At 44.3% G+C, this 20475-nt stretch overlaps 2 protein-coding genes across 2 annotated transcripts in view; both read right to left on the minus strand.

The window, feature by feature from the left end:
• Positions 1–3833: 3833 nt before the first annotated feature.
• Positions 3834–4493, minus strand: LOC119935533 (olfactory receptor 14A2-like). The gene is made up of 2 exons (XM_038754906.1): positions 4094–4493; positions 3834–4009 (listed from the first exon to the last, which is right to left on the minus strand). Exons 1-2 carry the CDS (start codon positions 4370–4372, stop codon positions 3980–3982), a joined length of 309 nt encoding a protein of 102 aa, XP_038610834.1. The 5' UTR covers positions 4373–4493; the 3' UTR covers positions 3834–3979.
• Positions 4494–19194: 14701 nt separating this feature from the next.
• Positions 19195–20475, minus strand: part of CENPE (centromere protein E) — a 124747-nt gene continuing 123466 nt past the window's right edge. Inside the window, 1 exon segment of the mRNA XM_038755434.1 lies at positions 19195–19383. Coding sequence (XP_038611362.1) covers positions 19289–19383 — 95 coding nt within the window. The 3' untranslated portion in view covers positions 19195–19288.

Raw genomic sequence — 20475 nt, forward strand, 5'->3', positions numbered from 1 at the left:
TTAAATTCTTACTATGTGCCAGGCACTGTATTAAGCACTGGGGACGATACAAGCTAATCAGGTGAGACACAATCCATGTCCCACATGAGATTACAGTCATATCTCCATTTTACTGATGAGGTAACTGAGGCCCCGAGAAGTGATATGATTTGCCCAAGGTCACAAAGCAGACAATTGGCAAAGTCAAGATTAGAACCCTGGACCTCTGACTCCCAGGCCCTGGCTCTTTCCACTGTGCCATGCTGCTTCTAAGCATTTACTATGTGCCAGGTGCTGTACGAAGGGCTGGTGTAGATACAAGTTAATCAGGCTATAAACACTTTGAAGGCTAGGGACCCTTTCTAATTCTCACTGGTGTATTTTTAGGTACTTGTTAAGTCCTTACTATGTACCAGGCTACACACTGAGCACTGGGTATATACAAGTTAACCAGGTGACCCACCTAGGGCTCACAATCTTAATTCCCATTTCAAAGATGAAGTAACTGAAGCACAGAGAAGTGAAATGACGTCCAAAGCCACACAGCTGACTGACAAGTGGTGGAGCCAGAATTAGAACCCAAATCCTCTGACTCTCAGGCCCATGCTCTTCCCTCTAGGCAGGACTGCTATTCTTTCCCAACACTTAGCATACTGCTAAGCACGTAGTAAGTGCTTCAATAAATACTCAGACCACATAGCCATTAGCCACTACTGATTGGGCTCTAGACCAAACAGACCCCCGATTCCTCCAGAATCCTGCTGACCACCAGCTTCCAGGACCCTCAGTATCCTCCTTTTTTTAATGGCATTTGTAAAGTGCTTACTATGTTCCAGGCACTGTACTAAATGCTGAGGTAGATGCAAGCTAGTCAGGTTGAACACAATCCATGTTCACAATCCACAATCCTAGCTCTTTCCACTAGGCCATGCTGCGTCTCAATAATAGAACTCCTCATGCTATGAGCTGCTTTAATAAAGATTAAATAGTAGTCTAATGTTAATATTAGAGAACAAAGCATAAAGTGGAATTTCCCATTCTTTTTCCATAGGTTCTAGAATAAATCCTAATTTAGAACATGTATTTACATGAAAAAATAAACTCCAAGGTAAATTAGGGTCAACTTGGACATTTTGATGATGATAATGCTGTTTGCTAAGTACTTACCATGTGCCCTAAAAATTTATTATATCCCCCTCTAGATTGTAAGCTTGTTGTGGGCAGGGAATGTGTCTGTTTATTGTTTTGCTGTACTCTCCCAAGTGTACTCTCCCAAGTACCACACAGTAAGCACTCAATAAAAATGACTGAATTGAATGCCAATCACTGTCCTAAGCCTGGGGTAGATTCAAGTTAATCAAGTTGGATGCAGTCCCCGTCCCACATGGGGCTTACAGTCTAAGTAGGAGGGAGAACAGAATTGAGACCCAATTTACAGATAAGGAACCCCATTTTGCAGGTGAGGATTTTTGCTGCTCACTCAGTCCTCCATATTATTTAAGAAGACTTTAATAGTCTGATCGCCTTCCTCCCCACCTCACAATCCATCACCACAACTCTCGCCAGTGTAAAATCGCTCTTCCTCAGAAATCCTCCCCTGATTAGTTCACAGCACCCCAATCTCTCCAGCCCATTGCTTAATATATATATGTATATATGGCATTACTAACCTTAGCACTTATGCATATTTTCATATTTTATTTAATGATTTGTTCAGCTATTTTTCATCCTGATACATTTTTGCTACTACTAATAATAATTGATATTGGTTACTCAGTCAATCAGTGGACATCTACTGTGTGCAGAACACTATACTAGGCATTTGGGATAGTGTAATGTAACAGAGTAGGTAGACAGATTCCCTACCCACAAACAGCTCTGTGCCAATCTACTGTGGTAGATACAAGTTCATTAGGATAGACACAGTCCTTGCCTAACTTGGGATTCACACTCTAGTAGGAGAGAGAACAGGTATTGGATCCTCATTTTACAGAAGTGGAAACTGAGGCTCAGAGAAGGTAAGTAATTGTCCAAGGTCACCCACCGGGTGATTGGCAGAGCTGGGTTTAGAACTCAGATCCTCTGACTTCTTCTCTGTTTCCCCTAGGCCATGCTGCTTCCCCTTCAGTCATTCATTCAATCATATTCATTGAGTGCTTACTGTGTGCAGAGCACTGTACTAAGCTCTTGGGAGAGTATAATGCAACAATAAACAGAAACTTTCCCTGTACACAATGAGCTTACAGTCTAGAAGGAGAGACAGACATTTATATAAATAAATAAATTGCAGAGCACTGCATTAATCACTTGGGAGAGTACAGTGCTCTGCACACAGTAAGCGCTCAGTAAATACAATTGAATGAATGAATGAATGAACGTAAATGCAACAGAGTTGGTGGACACATGCCCTTCCCACAGTGAGCTTTTTTTATGGTATTTGTTAAGTTCTTACTAAGTGCCAGGCAATGTTCTAAGCCTGGTGTAGATGGAAGGTAATTAAGTTTAAGAACAGTCCATGTCCTACATGCGGCTCACAGTCCCAAACTCCATTTTACAGATGAGGTAACTGAGACACAGAAGTTGAGTGACTTGCCCAAGGTCACAAAGCAGACAAATGGTGGAGGCAGGACTAGAACCCAGGTCCTTTTGCCTCACAGGTCCAGGCTCTATCCATCAGGCCACACTGCTTCCCCTGAGCTTAGAATATAGGGGAGGGAGCTTTCCTCCTCCTACTATACCTGGCTGATTTACTACAATGCTTCACTCCTCCAATTCCAAGCTACTCACTGCACATACTTACTAGTGTTTTAAAGGCAGTGCTTGACTCATAGAAAGCACTTAACAAATACCATCATTATTAGGTCCCACTTATAGCCAAAGGGACTAGAACATAGTTCCAATGCTCTTTTTTTTTTCAAATTTTTATGGTAGTTGTTAAGTGCTTACTATGTACCAGGCACTGTTCTGAGCTCTGGGAATTGTTCTACGTACTGGGCACCGTTCCAAGTGGTGCCATTAATACCACTACCAATGTCAATGTTCTGCCATTAATGGACTTGTTTCTAACCCAGCACTTAGACCAAGGCTTGACACATAGTAAGTGCTCAACAAATACCATAAAAATAAAACAAAACAAAAATGATCGTTTGGTAACTTCCACAGCTATGAGTTCCACTGTAATGAGCAACTTTTGATTGTAAGCACCCCCTGGAAAGGGACCATGTCTAATCCCCATATGTTCATTCTCTCCCAATGCTTACTACAGTGCCCTGTAAGTGCTTAATAAATATTATTACTACTACTATCGCTTTCAGGATTTCTGCTTAGCTTGACCTTCTTGCCAAATGCCCAAGAAGATTCTTCTCTCAGACCATCTCTCTTTTTTTAAATGGTATTTATTGAGTGCTTGCTATGTGGGGAGCACCGTCCTAAATGCTTGGGAGGGTACAATACAGTACAGAATTAACAAATATGTTCCCTGCCCATAACGAGTCTTACTCTCTCTACTGTCAGCTTCCAGTGGGCGGGGAACCTGTCTACCAATTCTACTGCATTGTACTCTCCTAAACAGTAAATTAATTAATCAAACACTCAGCCAATAGTATTTATTGAGCGCTGACTGTCTAGAGGGTTAGGAATGCCAGGGAGGGAGTGGAGGGAAGGGAAAGAGAAAGCTCTATACTGAGGACCATTTTGGCCAAACCCTCCCTGAAGGTTCTCTCTCCGTACACATCCACGGTAAAAGAGAGAATTAGTTCACCCTGGAAATGAAGTGGACAGAGAATATTCTCCCCAGGGAGGCCTTCATGTCCTTGTTACTCAGGCTGTAGATGAGAGGGTTAATAGTAGGGGGCAGCACTGTGTAGAACACGGACACCAGCAGGTCCAGTGTTCATGGGGAGGATGAGGGTAGCTTCAGATGGGCAAACAAACTCGTTAAAAGATACAGAGACCATGGCGAGGTGAGGCAGGCAGGTGGAGAAGGCTTTTGTGCGGCCCTTCAACTGAGGTTGGTCGGCATCTTCATCACCTCCAAGAAGATGTGGACATAAGACATGAGGATGGATACAAAGCAGCCCAAACACAAAATAACACTGAGGACAAGAACACAGACCTCTGCTCGGGCCTCACCAGGACACATGAGTTTGAGCAACTGGGGGACTTCACGGAAGAACTGGTGGATGATGCGAGGGCTGCAAAAGTGGGAGGAAAAGGTGGCGGCCATGTGCATCAGGGAGTAGAGACCCCCGCTGAGCCAGGACGCGGCGGCCATCTTCCCCCAAACCTCTCGGTCCATGATGATGTCATAGCGCAAGGTGCAGCATATGGCTATGTAGCGGTCATAGGACATTGCTGTAAGGATGAAAACCTTTGCACCACCAAAAAGAACCATTAAAAGGACCTGTGTAGTACGTCCCAGGAAGGAGACGGATCTGTTGTTAGTCAAGGAGTTGAGGGTGGACTTGGGGATGGTGACAAAAGATGTAGCAGAGGTCGAGGACAGACAGGATCCTGAGGAAGAAGTACATGGTGGTGTGGAGGTGCTGGTCGAGGACAGTGATGATAACAATAAGGAGATTCCCCATCAGGGCCACCAGGTAGACCAGGATGAACAGCACGACATGGACCAGCTGCAGCTCCCGGACCTCTGAGAACCCCAGAAGGAGGAATCGCGTCACCATGGAGACAATGACCATTTTCTATTTGGATTTCCAGGGAACAATGTGGACAGGAAATGAGAAAGTGAATGATTGGAATCAATTTAAAATTCCAGCTGGATGTCCAAATTGAAAACATATTATTCCTCAACTCCTCATTCATTCATTCCTTTGATCGTATTTGTTGAGTGCTTACTATGTGCAGAGCACTTTGCTAAGCATTTGGAAAGTACGATTCAGCTATAAAGAGAAACAATCCCTGCCTACACCGGGCTTGCAGTCTAGAAGGGGGAGACAGGCATCTAAACAAGTAAACAGGCATCAATATAAATAAATAGAATTATAGATAGGTACATGTATACACTGTGGGGCAGGGAGAGGCGGGTAGAGCAAAGGGAACAAGTCAGGATTACATGGAGGGAAGGGGGAGCTGAGGAAAAGGGGGGCTTAGTCTGGGAAGGCCTCTTGAGGTGAGCCTTCAGTAGGGCTTTAAAGGGGGGAAGTTTGATGGTTTGCCAGATTTGAGGGAGGATGTTCCAGGTGCTTAAGAAAGGATTTGGGTCAAGAGAAGCAGCGTGGCCTAGTGGAAAGGGCCCAGGCTTGGAGGTAAGAGGACCTGGGTTCTAATCCCCATCTATTCTCCATTTACTCTCTTGGAGAACTCATTCACTCCTATGGCTTCAACTACCACTTCTATGCAGATGATACCCAAGTCTGTATCTCCAGCCCTGCTCTCTCTCTCTCTCTCTGTCTCTCTCTCTCTCTGTCTCTCTCTCTCTCTCTGTCTCTCTCTTCAGTCTCACATTTCCTCTTGCCTTCAAGACATCTCTACTTGGATGTCCTCCCACCACCTCAAGCTTAACATGCCCAAAACAGAACTCCTTGTGTTCCCACCCAAACCCTGTCCTCCCTTGACTTTTCCATTAGTGTAGATGGTACCACCATCCTTCCTGGCTCACAAGCCCATAGCCTTGGCATTATCCTTGACTCCTCTTTTTCGTTCAACCCACATATTCAATCCATCACTAAATCCTGTTGGTCCCCCCTTCACAACATTGCAAAAATCCTCCCTTTCCTCTCCATCCAAACTGCTACTACATTAATGCGATCACTCATCCTATCCTGCCTGTTTTACTCCATCAGCCTCCATACATACTGTCCTCCCAACCTCCTGTCTCTACGCACTCCAGTCCATACTTCACTCTGCTGCCCAGATCATTCTCTAAAAAAAACCTTCAGTACATACCACCCCACTCCTCAAGGAAATCCAGTGGTTTCCCATCCAACTTTGCATTAAACAAAAACACCTCATTATTGGCTTGAAAGCACTCTGTCACCTGGTCCCCTCCTATCTCACCTCACTACTCTCCAACTACAACCCAGCCTGCACACTTTGCACCTCTAGTACAACCTTCTCACTGTGCTTGGGTTTTGCCTGTCTGACCACCGACCACTAGCCCACGTCCTGCCTTTGGCCTGGAACTCACCCCCCTCCTCAAACCCGACAAACAATTACTCTCCTCTCCTTCAAAGCCTTATTGAAGGGACATCTCCTCCAAGATCCCTTCCCAGACTAAACACCCCTTATCCCTTTCACCCACTCTCTTCTGCATCACCCTGACTTGCTCCTTTTGATCTTCCCCACTCCCAGACCCAAAGCACCTATGTACATAACTACAATTTATTTATTTGTATTAATGTCTGTCTTCCCCCACTCTAGACTGTAAGCTTGTTGTGGGCAGGGAGTGTGTCTGTTGATTATTGTAGTGTATTCCCCCAAGCACTTTGTACAGTGCTCTGCACACAGTAAGCTCTCAATAAATATGACTGACTGACTGAATGAATGAATGAATAAATGAATCTTGGCTTCACCACTTTTCTGCTGTTCTTCCAATTTAGACTGTGAGCTCCATGTGGGACATGTACTCTGTCCAACCTGATCATCTTGTATCTACCCCAGGACTTAATATACTTCCTGGGACATAGTAAGTGTTTACCAAGTACCATTAAAAAAGAGCTTCCTGGAGGAGGTGGTTTTTCCAAAGGGCTTTTACAGATGGAAGAGCTGAGGTCTTGCAGCTTTAAAGTGGGAAGAGTTCCGAAGGAATTGTGTGAACTTGGGGATAAAAGTAGGAAAGAAGAAACAGCGTGGCATAGTGGATAGAGCACGGGCTTAGGAGTCAGAAGGACCACTACTTGTCTGCCGTGTGACCTTGGGCAAGTCACTTCACATCTCTGTGCCTCAAGTTCTTCATCTGAAAAAGGTGAGCTGTATGTGGGACAGGGACTGTGTCCAACCTGATTATATTATTTCTCCCCCAACATTTAGAAAAGTGCTTGGCACATAGTAAGTACTTAACAAATAACAAACACCGCTATTATCATCATTATTATTATTAAGAAACGAGGCCCAGTGAGCTGATTATGCACAAAGAAAGCAAGCTGGGCTTTTACTGGGAGAATAGTGTGGATAAGTAAGAGGGAGAGAGATTAAGATGGTGTCTCTTTTTGATTGTGGAGAAGAATGAGAATGCATTGAAGAGTTGGAAGAGGGGGAGTGAGTAATATACATAAATTACTTATGTATACTATGTAATGCTATGTATATATGTAATACTATAAGTATTATATAATACTTATGTATTACTTATTAATTAATATCTCTCTCTTCCCCTCAACTGTAAACTTGATATGGGAAGGGAATTTATCCACCTGGCTCTGCCACTTGTCTGCTGTGTAACCTTGGGCAAGTCACTTAACTTATTTGTACCTCAGTGATATCATTTGTCAAGTGGGGATTAAGACCGTGACCTTCACGTGGGACAAGCTGATTACTTTGTATCTAAACCAGTGCTTAGGACAGTGCTTGGCACATAGTAAGCACTTAACAAATACCGTAGTTATTATTATTATTACCAACTCTGTTCTAGCGTACTCTCCTGCACACTTAGGACTGGTTTCTATATGTAGTAAGTGCTCAATGAATAACATTGATAAATTGATTTGTGCCACGAAAAGTGAAAGACAGTAATAATAATAATAATAATGGTATTTGATAAGCACTTACTATGTGCCAAATACTGTTCTAAACGCTAAGGGAGCTACAGGGTAATCAGGTTGTCCCACATTGGGCTCACAGTCTTAATCCCCATTTTACAGATGAGGTAACTGAGGCACAGAGAAGTTAAGTAACTTGCCCAAAGTCACACAGCTGACAAATGGCAGAAGTGGGATTAGAAGCCATGACCTCTGACTCCCAAACCCATGCTCTTTCCACTAAGCCACACTGCTTCTCTGAGGGATGAAATAATATCATCATCATTGATATTTGTTGCTTACTATGTGCAGAGAACTATGCTAGGCATTTGGAAGAGTACAATGTAACAGAGTTGGTAGACACATTCCCTGCTTACAAGGAACTTACAGTACAAAGAGGAAGCTTCCAGTCTAGAACTTCCAGGCTGGAATCCACAGTGCTTTCTTCTCCCATCAATGGTGGCCATTACTCTCTAGACTTTAGCCAGGAGGTAGAAATCTGGGAAAGATGATTTATGACAGTCAGTTCCAACATTTTGACTTCATGTCCTCCAGCTCCAGCTCCCTGTTCTTTACACCTGAAAGAGCTACACTTCCTTTTCTTTATTTTTTAATTTAAGCATTCTGATCTGTGACCTTTCTGGAAGAGTGGACGTCCAGAGGAGGAAGCGACCACAATAGCTCTCTTGGACCAAGTCCTCAGTCTCCAAACAGGTGAATGCCTAAATGGGTTTGCCCAACCTCTAAGGGCATAGAGAGGGGAGGCAGAATCTCTTCAGATTCAGAGGACACAGTTTCAAATCCCAGCTCTGCCACTTGTCTGTTGTGTGAACTTTAGCAAGTTGCTTTACTTCTATGCACCTCAGTTCCCTCATCTGCAAAATGAGGATTCAATAACTTTTAATAATAATAACATAATGATGACATTTGTTAAATGCTTACTATGTGCCAAGCACTGTTCTAAGCTCCGGGGTAGATACAGAGTAATCAGGTTGTCCCACGTGAAGCTCACAATTTTAATCCCCATTTTTCAGATGAGGTAACTGAGTCACAAAGGAGATAAAGGGCTTGCCCAAGGCCACACAGCAGACAAGGGGCAGAGCCGGGATTAGAACACATGTCCTCTGACTCCTAAGCCCATGCTCTTTCCACTAAACCATGATGCTTTCTCCATCTTACTCAAACTGTGAGCCACATATGGGACCTGATTATTTTGAATCTACCCCAGTGCTTGGTACAGTGCTTGGCACATAGTAAGCACCTAACAAATACCACAGTTATTACTATTATTCATCCCCACTACCTGGAGAGCGTGGATCTCCAAGGTGATGCCAATACAGACTCTGTTCCTCACCCACCTCTCTCTCACACCACCTGCCATGTTTCTGAGCAGAGCCTCCCCCTCATAGATCTTTGACCTTGGCAGCCTCACCAGCCAGAATTCATTCATTCATTGATTCATTCACATTTATTGAGCACTTACTGTGTGCAGAGCACTGTTCTAAGAGCTTGGAAAGTACAATTCAGCAACAGATATAGACAATGCCTACCCACCAACGGGCTCACTGTCTAGAATGGGGAGACAGACAACAAAACAAAACAACTAGGCAGGCATCCAGCACCAAACTCCAGCCCCGGTCCAGGTACTCAGACTTTAGTTTTTAATGATATTTGTTATGTGTTTACTTTGTGCCAGGCACTGCACTAAACACTGGGGTAGATACAAGATAATCAGGTTAGATACAGTCTCTGTCCCACTCAAGGCTCACAGTCTAAGTCAGACAGAGGAGGATTCAATCCCCATATTGCAGATGAGGAAACCAAGGTTCTGATAAGTTAGGTGACTTGACCAAGGTCACTCAGCAGACAAGTGGCAAAGACAAGATTAGACACCAGTTTCTTTGACTCCCAGGCCCATGCTCTTTCCCTAGGCCATGCTGCTTCATGACATCCAAGATGGAGCAACAGAGAGTGTAGGGCAGGATAAGCACACTACCTGGGATCTGATCTATGGATTGAAGTTTATCCTGGAATGGGGTAGGTGGGGTTCTTCCAGAAACAGTTAGAGGCAGGTGTAGGGGCTCAGGTTCTCTGAAGTACCTGCAGGGGGTTTCCAGCCCCCAACAAATCACCAAACAGCACCCTGGGACAGTGGACATTTGCTTAAATAATGGATACTCAAACCGTCCCCTTGGTTTGATCCAGCACTCTCTGATCTGAGCTCGAGAATGGGGCAGAGCAGGGTCTCTGTGTGGATTCATTCATTCATTTAATCATATTTATTGAGAGCTTACTGTTTGCAGAGCACTGTACTAAGCGCTTGGGAAGTACAAGTTGGCAACATATAGAGATGGTCCCTACCCAACAATGGGCTCACAATCTAGAAGGGGGAGACAGGCAACAAAATAAAACATGTAGACAGGTGTCAAAATTGTCAGAACACATAGAATTTGAGCTATATGGACATCATTAACAAAATAAATGGAATAGTAAATATGTACAAGTAAAATAAATAGTGTAGTAAATCTGTACAAATATATATATACAAGTGCTGTGGGGAGGAGAAGGAGGTAGGATGGGGAGTGGGGGGAGAGGAAAAAGGGGGATCAGTTTGGGAAGGCTTCCTGGAGGTAGTGCACTCTCAGTAGGGCTTTGAAGGGAGGAAGAGAGCTAGCTCGGCAGATGTGTGGAGGGAGGGCATTCCAGGTCAGGGTAAGGATGTGAGCTGGGGCTGACAGCGGGACAGGTGAAAACGAGGTACAGTGAGGAGGTTAGCAGCAGAGGAGTGGAGGTTGCAGGCTGGTCTGTAGAAGGAAAGAAGGGAGGTGAGGTAGGAGGGGGCGAGGTGATGGAGAGCCCTGAAGCCAAGAGTGAGGAATTTTTGCTTGATTCGTAGGTTGACAGGCAGCCACTGGAGATTTTTGAGGAGGGGAGTAACACTTCTAGAGCATTTCTGCACAAAGACAATCCAGGCAGCAGTGTGGAAACAGCACGGGCTTTGGAGTCAGAGGTCATGGGTTCAAATCCCTGCTCCACCACATGTCTGCTGTGTGACCTTGGGCAAGTCACTTAACTTCTCTGAAGCCTAGGTTACCTCATCTGTATAATGGGGATTAAGACTGTAAGCCCCACGTGGGACAACCTGATCACCTTGTAACCTCTTCAGCTCTTAGAACAGTGCTTTGCACATAGTAAGTGCTTAATAAATGCTATTATTATTGTTATTATTATTATTATTATTATCTAGGCCTGTTATTGGGTAGAACAGGGAGAGAAAGTCCCATCTCCCTCCATGCTCTGCCCGGCACAAGCCAGCAATCACCTGCCTCAGGTACAGTGCATCACTGCCTTTGCAAACTCTCTTTGTTGTTGTTCATGGGATCACAGTCACTAAAAAAAGACAGCTTATTGTAAGCTCACCACAGGTTCCCCCAGGAAGTCCAGTCTGCAGCACAGTGGCTCTTACATCACCTCCTACCACCAGGCTGCACTCGACCCCATCAATCCTGGGCTCCCCAGGAGGGACTCCAATCTGCAGCATAGTGACCCGTCCAAGTCACCTCACCCCTCCTGCCACACTTCTCCTGCTAATCCCTGGACTTCCTTGGAACACTAATTCCTTGGACCAGAAAGTGGTAAGAAAGTGGGTTGGAGTGGATTACCAGAATTCATGGAATATCTATCATGTGCAATCCTTAGGAGGGTGCAGTAGAAATAACAGTTGAGATACCCAGGAGTAACTTGAGTGTTCTCACCTTTCTCTTCCTTTTCTCCTTTTTCACTTTTTCTCCTGGACCCCTTATTGCTAGATTTGATCCCTCATGTAAGGACCCCTCTGCTTTTTGGGGGTGGGAAAAACTATGCAAAAAGTGGGAAAATTATATGACAATATGGTATATTATATATATGATATATGGTATCATATATACCATAGCCAACTTCAGATCCAAATATGAATATATACATTCATATACAAAAAGTAGGGGAATTATGTGACAATATTCATTCATTCATTCAATCATATTTATTGAGCGCTTCCTTTGTGCAGACCACTGTACAAAGTGCTTGGGAAGTACAAGTTGGCAACATATAGAGACGGTCCCTACCCAACAGTGGGCTCACAGTCTAGAAGGGGGAGACAGTGAACAAAACAAAACATATTAACAAAATAAAATAAATAGAATATATGGTATATATATGTATTGCAGCCACAGCCACAATTATAGGTAAGGACTGTGAGCCCACTGTTGGGTAGGGACTGTCTCTATATGTTGCCAATTTATACTTCCCAAGCGCTTAGTACAGTGCTCTGCACACAGTAAGTGCTTAATAAATACAATAGATTGATTGATTGATTGATTGACCTAGCTGTTGGTAGGCATCTTTAAATCCAATCTACCAACAGCTAAGTCCATACCCATGCTTGTGGCTATCATTGCATTATATATCCATATCTACATATGTATACCCCATATTAAGTCACATAATTCCCCTACTTTTTGTATATGAATGAATATATTCATATTTGGATTTGAAGATGGCTACCGCTGGCTAGGTCCTTACCCACGCTTGTGGCTCTAGCTGCAAAGCCTGATGTGGGATCACCTCACCCTCCCACAGCATTTACAAGAAAGGCTTCATCTCTGCTACTAGGTTTGTCTCACATCAGGTCTGTAGATTTCTTAATCTGCCCCTTTATGTCCTAGTTTTTACAAAATTTTTGTGCAATGATAATACTTCTAGTAGTAATGGTGATTACAATGGCATTTGTTAAGTGCTTACTATGTACCAAGAATTGTGCTAAACACTGGGCCAGACACAACACAATCAAGTTGGATACAGTTTAAATAGGAAAGGAATTTATTCCCCATTCTATAGATGAGGAATCTGAGGCCCAGAGGCATTGAGTGACTTGTCCAAGATCATCCAACAGGCAAGTGGCAGCACCAGGCTTAGAACCCAATTTGTCTGACTGCCAAATCCATTCTCTTTCCACTCCTCTTCTGATTTCTGCTCACCAGGCATATGTGTATGCTGAGGCAGTTTGCCAACCACCTGCAAAGTCAAATTGTTTGAGACTGTGCCTCACCATGTCTGGTAGGTGCTCTGGGTTGCCTGTTTGCCCTTAAAGATCCCCAGTTTCCAGATGTTTTCCATCCCACCTCCTCACAAGTCCCACCCAGAGAAGCAAGTGTTGCGTTGGTATTGGCGAACTGACTTACCCGCAGTGAGGTCCTATAACCCAACCTTGCCTTGCCCTTTGATGTTGAGGAAGGTGTGTTGATGATAATGAAACTGCTCTAGGGGCTAGATGTGTCTTCTGTAGGAGAGGTCCAAGTCTTTCAGCCATTTGGAAGGAGGGACACCTTAAAATTTATAGACCTTTGACTTGGTATGGAGCTTGATAGCAATGGCTGCCACACCCTGTCTTGCCATCTTCCAAAGACTATGCCAGCCCTCTGGATTCTATTTTCTCCCCCAAGAACTGGGGTACTCTCCCCAGGTGCAAAGAGTATGTATTTTTTTCCCTTTAAATGGCATTTCATTCATTCGTTTAGTCACATTTATTGAGTGCTTATTGTGTTCCGAGCACTGCATTGCACTTGGGAGAGTGTAGTACAACAATAAGCAGACTCATTCCCTGCCCATAGTGAGCTTACAGTCTAGAGGGGGAGACAGACATTAATATACTAATAGACTACAAGCCATGGAGGTAGTAGCAGCAGTATCTACTGAGCACCTACTGAGTGTAATATGCTGCATTAAGCACATGGTGAATACAAAATTAAGCAAATCACACAATCCCTGCTCAAAGGAACACTTTAACTGAGAAGACATATAAATATATAGAGTAATCAAAGTGAATAATTGTATTTACAGTTGAATACACTTATATACATAAAGACTGAGGATGAGTATAAGTAATTACATAAGTGCTAGAAATGGCTAATTTGTTTACATGTCTTGGAATGTTGGGAATTTAATTGGGAAAGGTATGTTGGAGTAGGTGAACTTTCAGGAGGGCTTTGAATATGGGGAGAGCTGTGGTCTGGTTTGGTGAGGGATGGAACTCCACACCGGGGGAAAAGTATGAGAGAGAGGACAGAAAGTGCTTTTATTAATATGCGACCAATTCATAGTATAAAAGAAGGAAATAAAATGAAGATGTTTACGGATCTTAATGGAGATAGTTGTTGGCCTTTTGGGTTATCCTGAAATAGAGATTGAGCCCAATGCAAACAAAAACTGCAAAGATTTGTCCAAACATTGTGCTGAGATCACTGAGAAATTAGCAGACCCTCAATGAGGAAATTTCAGAAAGAGGAGGTAACCTGCAATAGATTTGTAAGGGCCTTGAGAGCAGTGATCTTGTCTTCTAATACAATTTTACCCTCCCACATGCTTAGAACAGTGCTCCACATGCAATAGATGCTCAATAAATACTTTGCTAAGCCCTTCATTCAGTCATTCAATCGTATTTATTGAGCGCTTGCTGGGTGCAGAGCACTGTACTAAGCGATTGGGAAGTACAAGTTGGCAACATATAGAGACACTCCCTACCCAACAGTGGGCTCACAGTCTAGAAGGAGGAGACAGGGAACAAAAACAAACATATTAACAAAATAAAATAAATAGAATAAATATGTACAAATAAAATAGAGTAATAAATGCATACAAACATATATACATATGTACAGGTGCTGTGGGGAGGGGGAAGAGGTACGGTGGGGGGATGGGAAGGGGGGAGGGGGAGAGGAAGGAGGGGGATCAGTCTGGGAAGGCCTCCTGGAGGAGGTGAGCTCTCAGTAGGGCTTTGAAGGGAGGGAGAGAGCTAGCTTGGCGGATTTGCAGAGGGAGGGCATTCCAGGCCAGGGGGATGATGTGGGCTGGGGGTCGATGGCGGGACAGGCGAGAATGAGGCACGGTGAGGAGATTAGTGGCAGAGGAGTGTAGGGTGCGGGCTGGGCTGTAGAAGGAGAGAAGGGAGGTGAGATAGGAGGGGCCGAGGTGATGGAGAGTCTTGAAGCCGAGGGTGAGGAGTTTTTGCCTGATGCGTAGGTTGATTGGTAGCCACTGGAGATTTTCCAGGAGGGGAATAACATGCCTAGAGTGTTTCTGGACAAAGATGATCCGGGCAGTGGTGTGAAGTATGGATTGAAGTAGGGAGAGACAGGAGCATGGGAGATGGGAGATAGGAGAGGAGGTTGATGCAGTTATCCAGACAGGATAGGATGAGAGCTTGAACGAGTAGGGTAGCGGTTTGCATGGAAAGGGCGGATCTTGGCAATGTTGTGGAGGTGAGACCGGCAGGCTTTGGTGACAGAATGGATGTGAGGGGTGAACGAGAGAGCGGATTTGAGGATGACACCAAGGTTGTGGGCTTGTGAGACGGGAAGGACGGTAGTGCCATCAACAGTGATTGGAAAGTCAGGGAGAGGGCAGGGTTTTGGAGGGAAGACAAGGAGTTCAGTCTTGGACATGTTGAGTTTTAGATGGTGGGAAGACATCCAGATGGAGATGTCCTGAAGGGAGGAGGAGATGTGAGCCTGGAGGGAGGGAGAGAGAGCAGGGGCAGAGATGTAGATTTGGGTGTCATCAGCGTAGAGATGATAGTTGAAGCTGTGGGAGCGAATGAGTTTACCAAGGGAGTGAGTGTAGATCGAGAACAGAATGGGACCAAGAACTGACCCTTGAGGAACCCCTACAGTAAGGGGATGGGAGGGGGAGGAGGAGCCTACAAAAGAGACTGAGAATGAATGGCCGGAGAGATAAGAGGAGAACCAGGAGAGGATGGAGTCTGTGAAGCCAAGGTTGGGTAGCGTGTTGAGGAGAAGGGGGTGGTCCACAGTGTCGAAGGCAGCTGAGGGGTCGAGGAGGATTAGGATACAGTATGAGCCGTTGGATTTGGCAAGCAGGAGGGCATTGGTGACCTTTGAGAGGGCAGTTTCCATGGAACGTAGGGGACGGAAGCCAGATTGGAGGGGGCCCTTACTATGTGACAGGCACTGTACTAAGCACTGGGGTAGAAACAAGATAATCAAGTTGGACACAGTACATGTCCAACATGGGGCTCTCAGTTTTAATCGCCATTTCACAGATGAGGTAACTAAGGCACAGAGAAGTTAAGCGACTTGCCCAAGGTCACACAGCAGACAAGTGACAAAATTGGCATTAACACCCAGGTACTCTGACTCCCAGGTTTGTCCTTTTCTCCATTATGCCCTGCTGCTTATCTGTAAACTCTCTTGCTTCCTCCAACCTGTAAATTATTTCAGTGTTTGTCTTACCCACTAGATTGTAGGGATTATGTCTGCTAACTACTGTATTCTCCCATTATTTATGGCAGTATTTAATAAATACTAAGGATTGATCATGAGTAGGGAATGTGCCTGTTTTTCTATTGTACTCTCCCAAGCACTTAGTACGGAGCTTTGCACACAGTAAAGACTCAATAAATACAATTGAATTAATGAATTGATCAATTTTCCATCTAATTTACTTAGCCATGAGTCTTTGGACAATGCACTGTCTAGGTAACAGAATTTATTGACAAGTTCAGGTTTGTAGATGGAAACCTTTGGTTGTGTGTAGGGTTACCCAGCTGTAGTTTTGGGGAGGAGACTGTTGGTGAGAGAACAGTGTCTCTGGTTGTGAGTGGAGAGAAGCATGTTGCGTCATCTTGCAGCCCTGCCTGTGGCCAGGCATCATCATCATCATTATTATTATCAATGATAAGAAGAATATGATATTTGTGAAGCACATACACCTGAAAATCCCCATGTCCTCCTGGAAAGATCACAGGCATGGGAGTCAGATGACCTGGGTTCTCATCCCGGCTCTGCCACTTGCAAGCTATGTGACCTCGGGTAAGTCACTTATCTTCTCTGTGCCTCAGTTTCTGCATCTGTAAAATAGGGATGAACTACCCATTCTGCCTCCTACTTAGATTGTGAGTCCCATGTAGGACAGGGATTGGGTCCAAACTGATTATCTTGTATCTATCTCAGTACTTAATACAGTATGCGGCACCTAGTCACATGCTTCAATACTATTAGCATTATTAAATGTTGTGATAGACTCAAGACAATCAGATCCAGTACCTACTTTACAGGAGCTCACAGTCTTAATAAGAGGGAGAACAGATATTGAATCCTCATGTTACAGGTGAGGGAACTGAGGCACAGATAAATGAAGTGACTTACCCAAGGTCACACAGCAAAACAAGTGGCAGAGGTGGGACTAAAACCAGGCCTCCGAATTCCCAGGCCCATGCTCTTTTACACCCCCACAGTAGCTTAATTCTGCCTACATCCAACAGAATCAGGCTCAGGATACAAGTTGCAACCACAAAGCAGCAGGCAGTCAATCATTCTCACATGACACTTTCACTAGTGACTGAGGGTAAGCACAATATGGGTAGTGGGAAAGGGGAGAGAGGGAAATGGCTTGGTTTAAGGTGTGAGGATTACCTCTCTTTGTCTCCCATGAAACAGGCAAATGAGAGGGAATTGAGGAGAGGGAATGACTAGGGATAGGGGAAGGGGCAAGAGTTTAGGTGAGAACATTAGAATTACCAACCCTAGGGATTGAGGGGTCAAAAGTGAATGCAGTAGCCCTGATTTGGAGCCCAGGAGCTTCAAATTGAAACAGGGGGCATGAGTGCACTGGTTTGTGGAAAGATCTGGATTGAGAGATGGCTGGGCCAGAAGAGCTGAATTCTTAACATTCTTCCAATGCCATTATGACTAGTATTAGTTCACTAGGAATCCAAATTCATCCCCATGTAGAATTTTAAAAATGTCATTATTAATAGTAGTATTTGTTGAGTAAAGTATTGAGCAGTGTACTAACCTGTGGGTTAGATATACTATAAACAGACTGGACACAGCCTCTGTCCCATGTGGGGTGTTCAGTCTAAGCAGGAGGGAGAACAGGTATTTTAGCCCCATTATTACCAACGAGAAAACTGAGGCACCAAGATACGTGACTTGCTTAAATTCTAACAGCAGGCTAGTGGCGGAATTAGGATTATAACCCAGTTCTATTAATAATGATAATAATAATAATGATGATATTTAAGTGCTTACTATGTGCCAAGCACTGTAATCCATCACCAAAACCTTCCGGTCTCACCTTCACAACATCGCCAAGATACACCCTTTCCTCTGCATCCAAACCGCTACCTTGTTGGTTCAATCTCATCCTATTCCAACTGGATTACTGCATCAGCTTCTTTTCTGATCTCCCATCCTCCTGTCTCTCCCAGCTTCAGTCTACACTTCACTCTGCTGCCCAGATTATCTTTCTACAGAAATGCTTTGGGCATGTCATTCGCCTCTTCAAAAACCTCCAGTGGTTGTGTACCAACCTTAGCATGAAGCAAAAACTCCTCACAATTCGCTTCAAAGCTCTCCATCACCTTGCCCCCTCCTACCTGACCTCCCTTGTCTCCTTCTACAACCCAGCCCTCACAATCTGCTTCTCTGCCTCTAACCTCCTCACTGTGCCTCATCCTTGCCTGTTCTGCCATCGACCTCTGGCCCATGTCCTACCTTTGGCCTGGAATGCTCTCCCTCCACACATCTGGCAAACTAGCTCTCTTCCTCCCTTCAAAGCCCTACTGAGAGCTCACCTCCTCCAGGAGGCCTTCCCAGACTGAGCCCCCCTTTGTCTCTACTCCTCCTCCCCTCCCCATCACCCCTATTTCCTCCCTGTGCTCTTCCCCCTTCCCCACCCCACAGCACTTCTGTATATTTGTACATATTTAGTATTCTATTTATTTTATTAATGATGTATATCTATAATTCTATTTATGTATTTTGTTGCTATTGAGGCTTGTTTACTTGTTTTGTTGTATTTCTCCTCCTTTTAGACTGTGAGCCTGTTGTTGGGTAGGGATTGTCTCTGTTGCTGAATTGTACTTTCCAAGCACTTAGTAAAGTGCTCAATAGATATGATTGAATGAATGAATGAATGTTCTAAGTGCTGGGTTAGATATAAGGTCATCAGGTTGTCCCACCTGGGGCTCAGTCTTAATCCCACTTTACAGATGAGGTAACTGAGTCCCATAGTCACATAGCTGATAAGTGGCGGAGTTGGGATTAGAACTCATGACCTCTGACTCCCAAGCTTGTGCTCTTTCCACTAAGCCACACTGCTTCTTTAATCTCAGGACTTGGTCTTTTAAAGCCAAACTCCAAGAAAAAGGGTCCACAGGGACGGGGCAGGTGGCGATGATGACAAATGCACTATTGGAAATGATGTCAGTCCACAAGGTTAGACAACAAATGAACCTCAACACAAATTTTCAATGAACTAAGGCAATAAACCAATAACAAGATATTTACTGTACTTCTTGCAAAAGAGTCATTGAAACGACAAATTAGGTAAAAACATTCATTTAGACAATATTAAGGAGGTCTTAGATGACCAGGTGCTCAGAAAACAATAGGGAAAACACTGAATTTTATCTACTGGGATAACACCAGCAAAAGAATGCTCCCAAATGACAAGGAGACTCGAGGTCGACGACCACTTTCTTCCAGCAGATGGCGCTTCGGTATTAAAGCAGTGTCTAGAAAGGTCAAGGTGGAGCTCAAGTTAAATAATTGCGTTCACTGGGTTCTACATTCTGTGGCATCCTTTGCCGGAAAAGTGTGCTCCTGATGGAGCAAGTCGCCTGATTGCTCTGCTTTTGGAGACTGTATATCTATGGAAGAACAAAGAAAAATATCGAAAAGTGAAAGTGAAACCCAGAACAGATATGAGAGAGACATGGACTTAAACCACCTTCAGGAACCCGTTCCCTGCAGTTGGTGAGGAAAGCCCATGAATTCTGGCGGTGTATAGACAGCAAATATCAGCAAGTTCAAATAGGTTTTGGATAAATTCTGGAATGAGAAGTCCCTAATGGGTTACCCGAGGAGAAAGTTAGGGATTCTGGCTGGGACCGGATGAAACTGTGGTCTGCCCCAGAATGGACTTTCTAATAGTTTTCTGGACCCCCATGCTCTTAATGGGGTAAGCGACAGAGTGAAGTTGGAGATAATCTTTGCTGGTCAAAGATCAGCTAAATCAGCACCAAGTCTGATGAATATAAGTAAAGAATAAATACAAGTATGGAAAAATAATTTTACCTTAACTTTAACCCTGTTGGTTGGCTACAAAATAGATGCAATTACTCTAGAAATTTATAATTAAGTCACTTTCCTTGCCTTCTGTGCATCTTGCTGGAGCCCAGGATTAAAAGCACAAAAATGAAGAAGAATGTCAGTGGCTAAGTGAAGGGCGAGAGGGCAGCTGCCAGGTGCCCATCTGATCTCTGCCAAGGGAGAGCCAAGGGCAGGGAAACTCAAGGAGTAGGGGGTGAGCTTGTGGGTAATCCAGAGAGGCGCAACTACTCAAAACTGAAGCCACAATGGCATGCAGACTATTAAGAAGAGACACTCTAAACTGGGGCTTGTTAGGGAAAACTGGCAACCTCTGTTTCTCTTTTTTTCTTTTTTTTTAGGGCATTAAGTGTTTATTGTGCCAAACCTCATGTTAAGCCCAGGGCTAGATATAGATAATGAGATCAAACACAGTCCCCCTGCCCTACCTGGAGCTTATTGCCTAAGAACTGGGGTGAACAGCTAAGGAACCAAAGCTTGGAAGGGTTAAATGACTTATCCAAGGTCACACAGCAGCTCGGAGGCAGAGCCGGGATGAGAACACAGGCCTCCTGACTCCCTGCCCTGGGCTATTTCTGCTAGGGTACAATGATGTTCATTGTATCACCACTCGCCCCTGGGGATACCACTCT

This window comes from Tachyglossus aculeatus, chromosome 12 (assembly GCF_015852505.1).
Source record: "Tachyglossus aculeatus isolate mTacAcu1 chromosome 12, mTacAcu1.pri, whole genome shotgun sequence".
Lineage (NCBI taxonomy): Eukaryota > Metazoa > Chordata > Mammalia > Monotremata > Tachyglossidae > Tachyglossus > Tachyglossus aculeatus.

What these genes read in the sequence shown, in the direction of transcription:
- LOC119935533 (XM_038754906.1), bottom strand. Translation starts at nt 4,372, where the DNA reads ATGGTTCTTTTTGGTGGTGCAAAGGTTTTCATCCTTACAGCAATGTCC. An exon ending in CTGGTGAGGCCCGAGCAGAG is followed by an intron (nt 4,010 to 4,093) that starts GTCTGTGTTCTT and finishes ATCTTCTTGGAG; the next exon opens with GTGATGAAGATGCCGACCAA.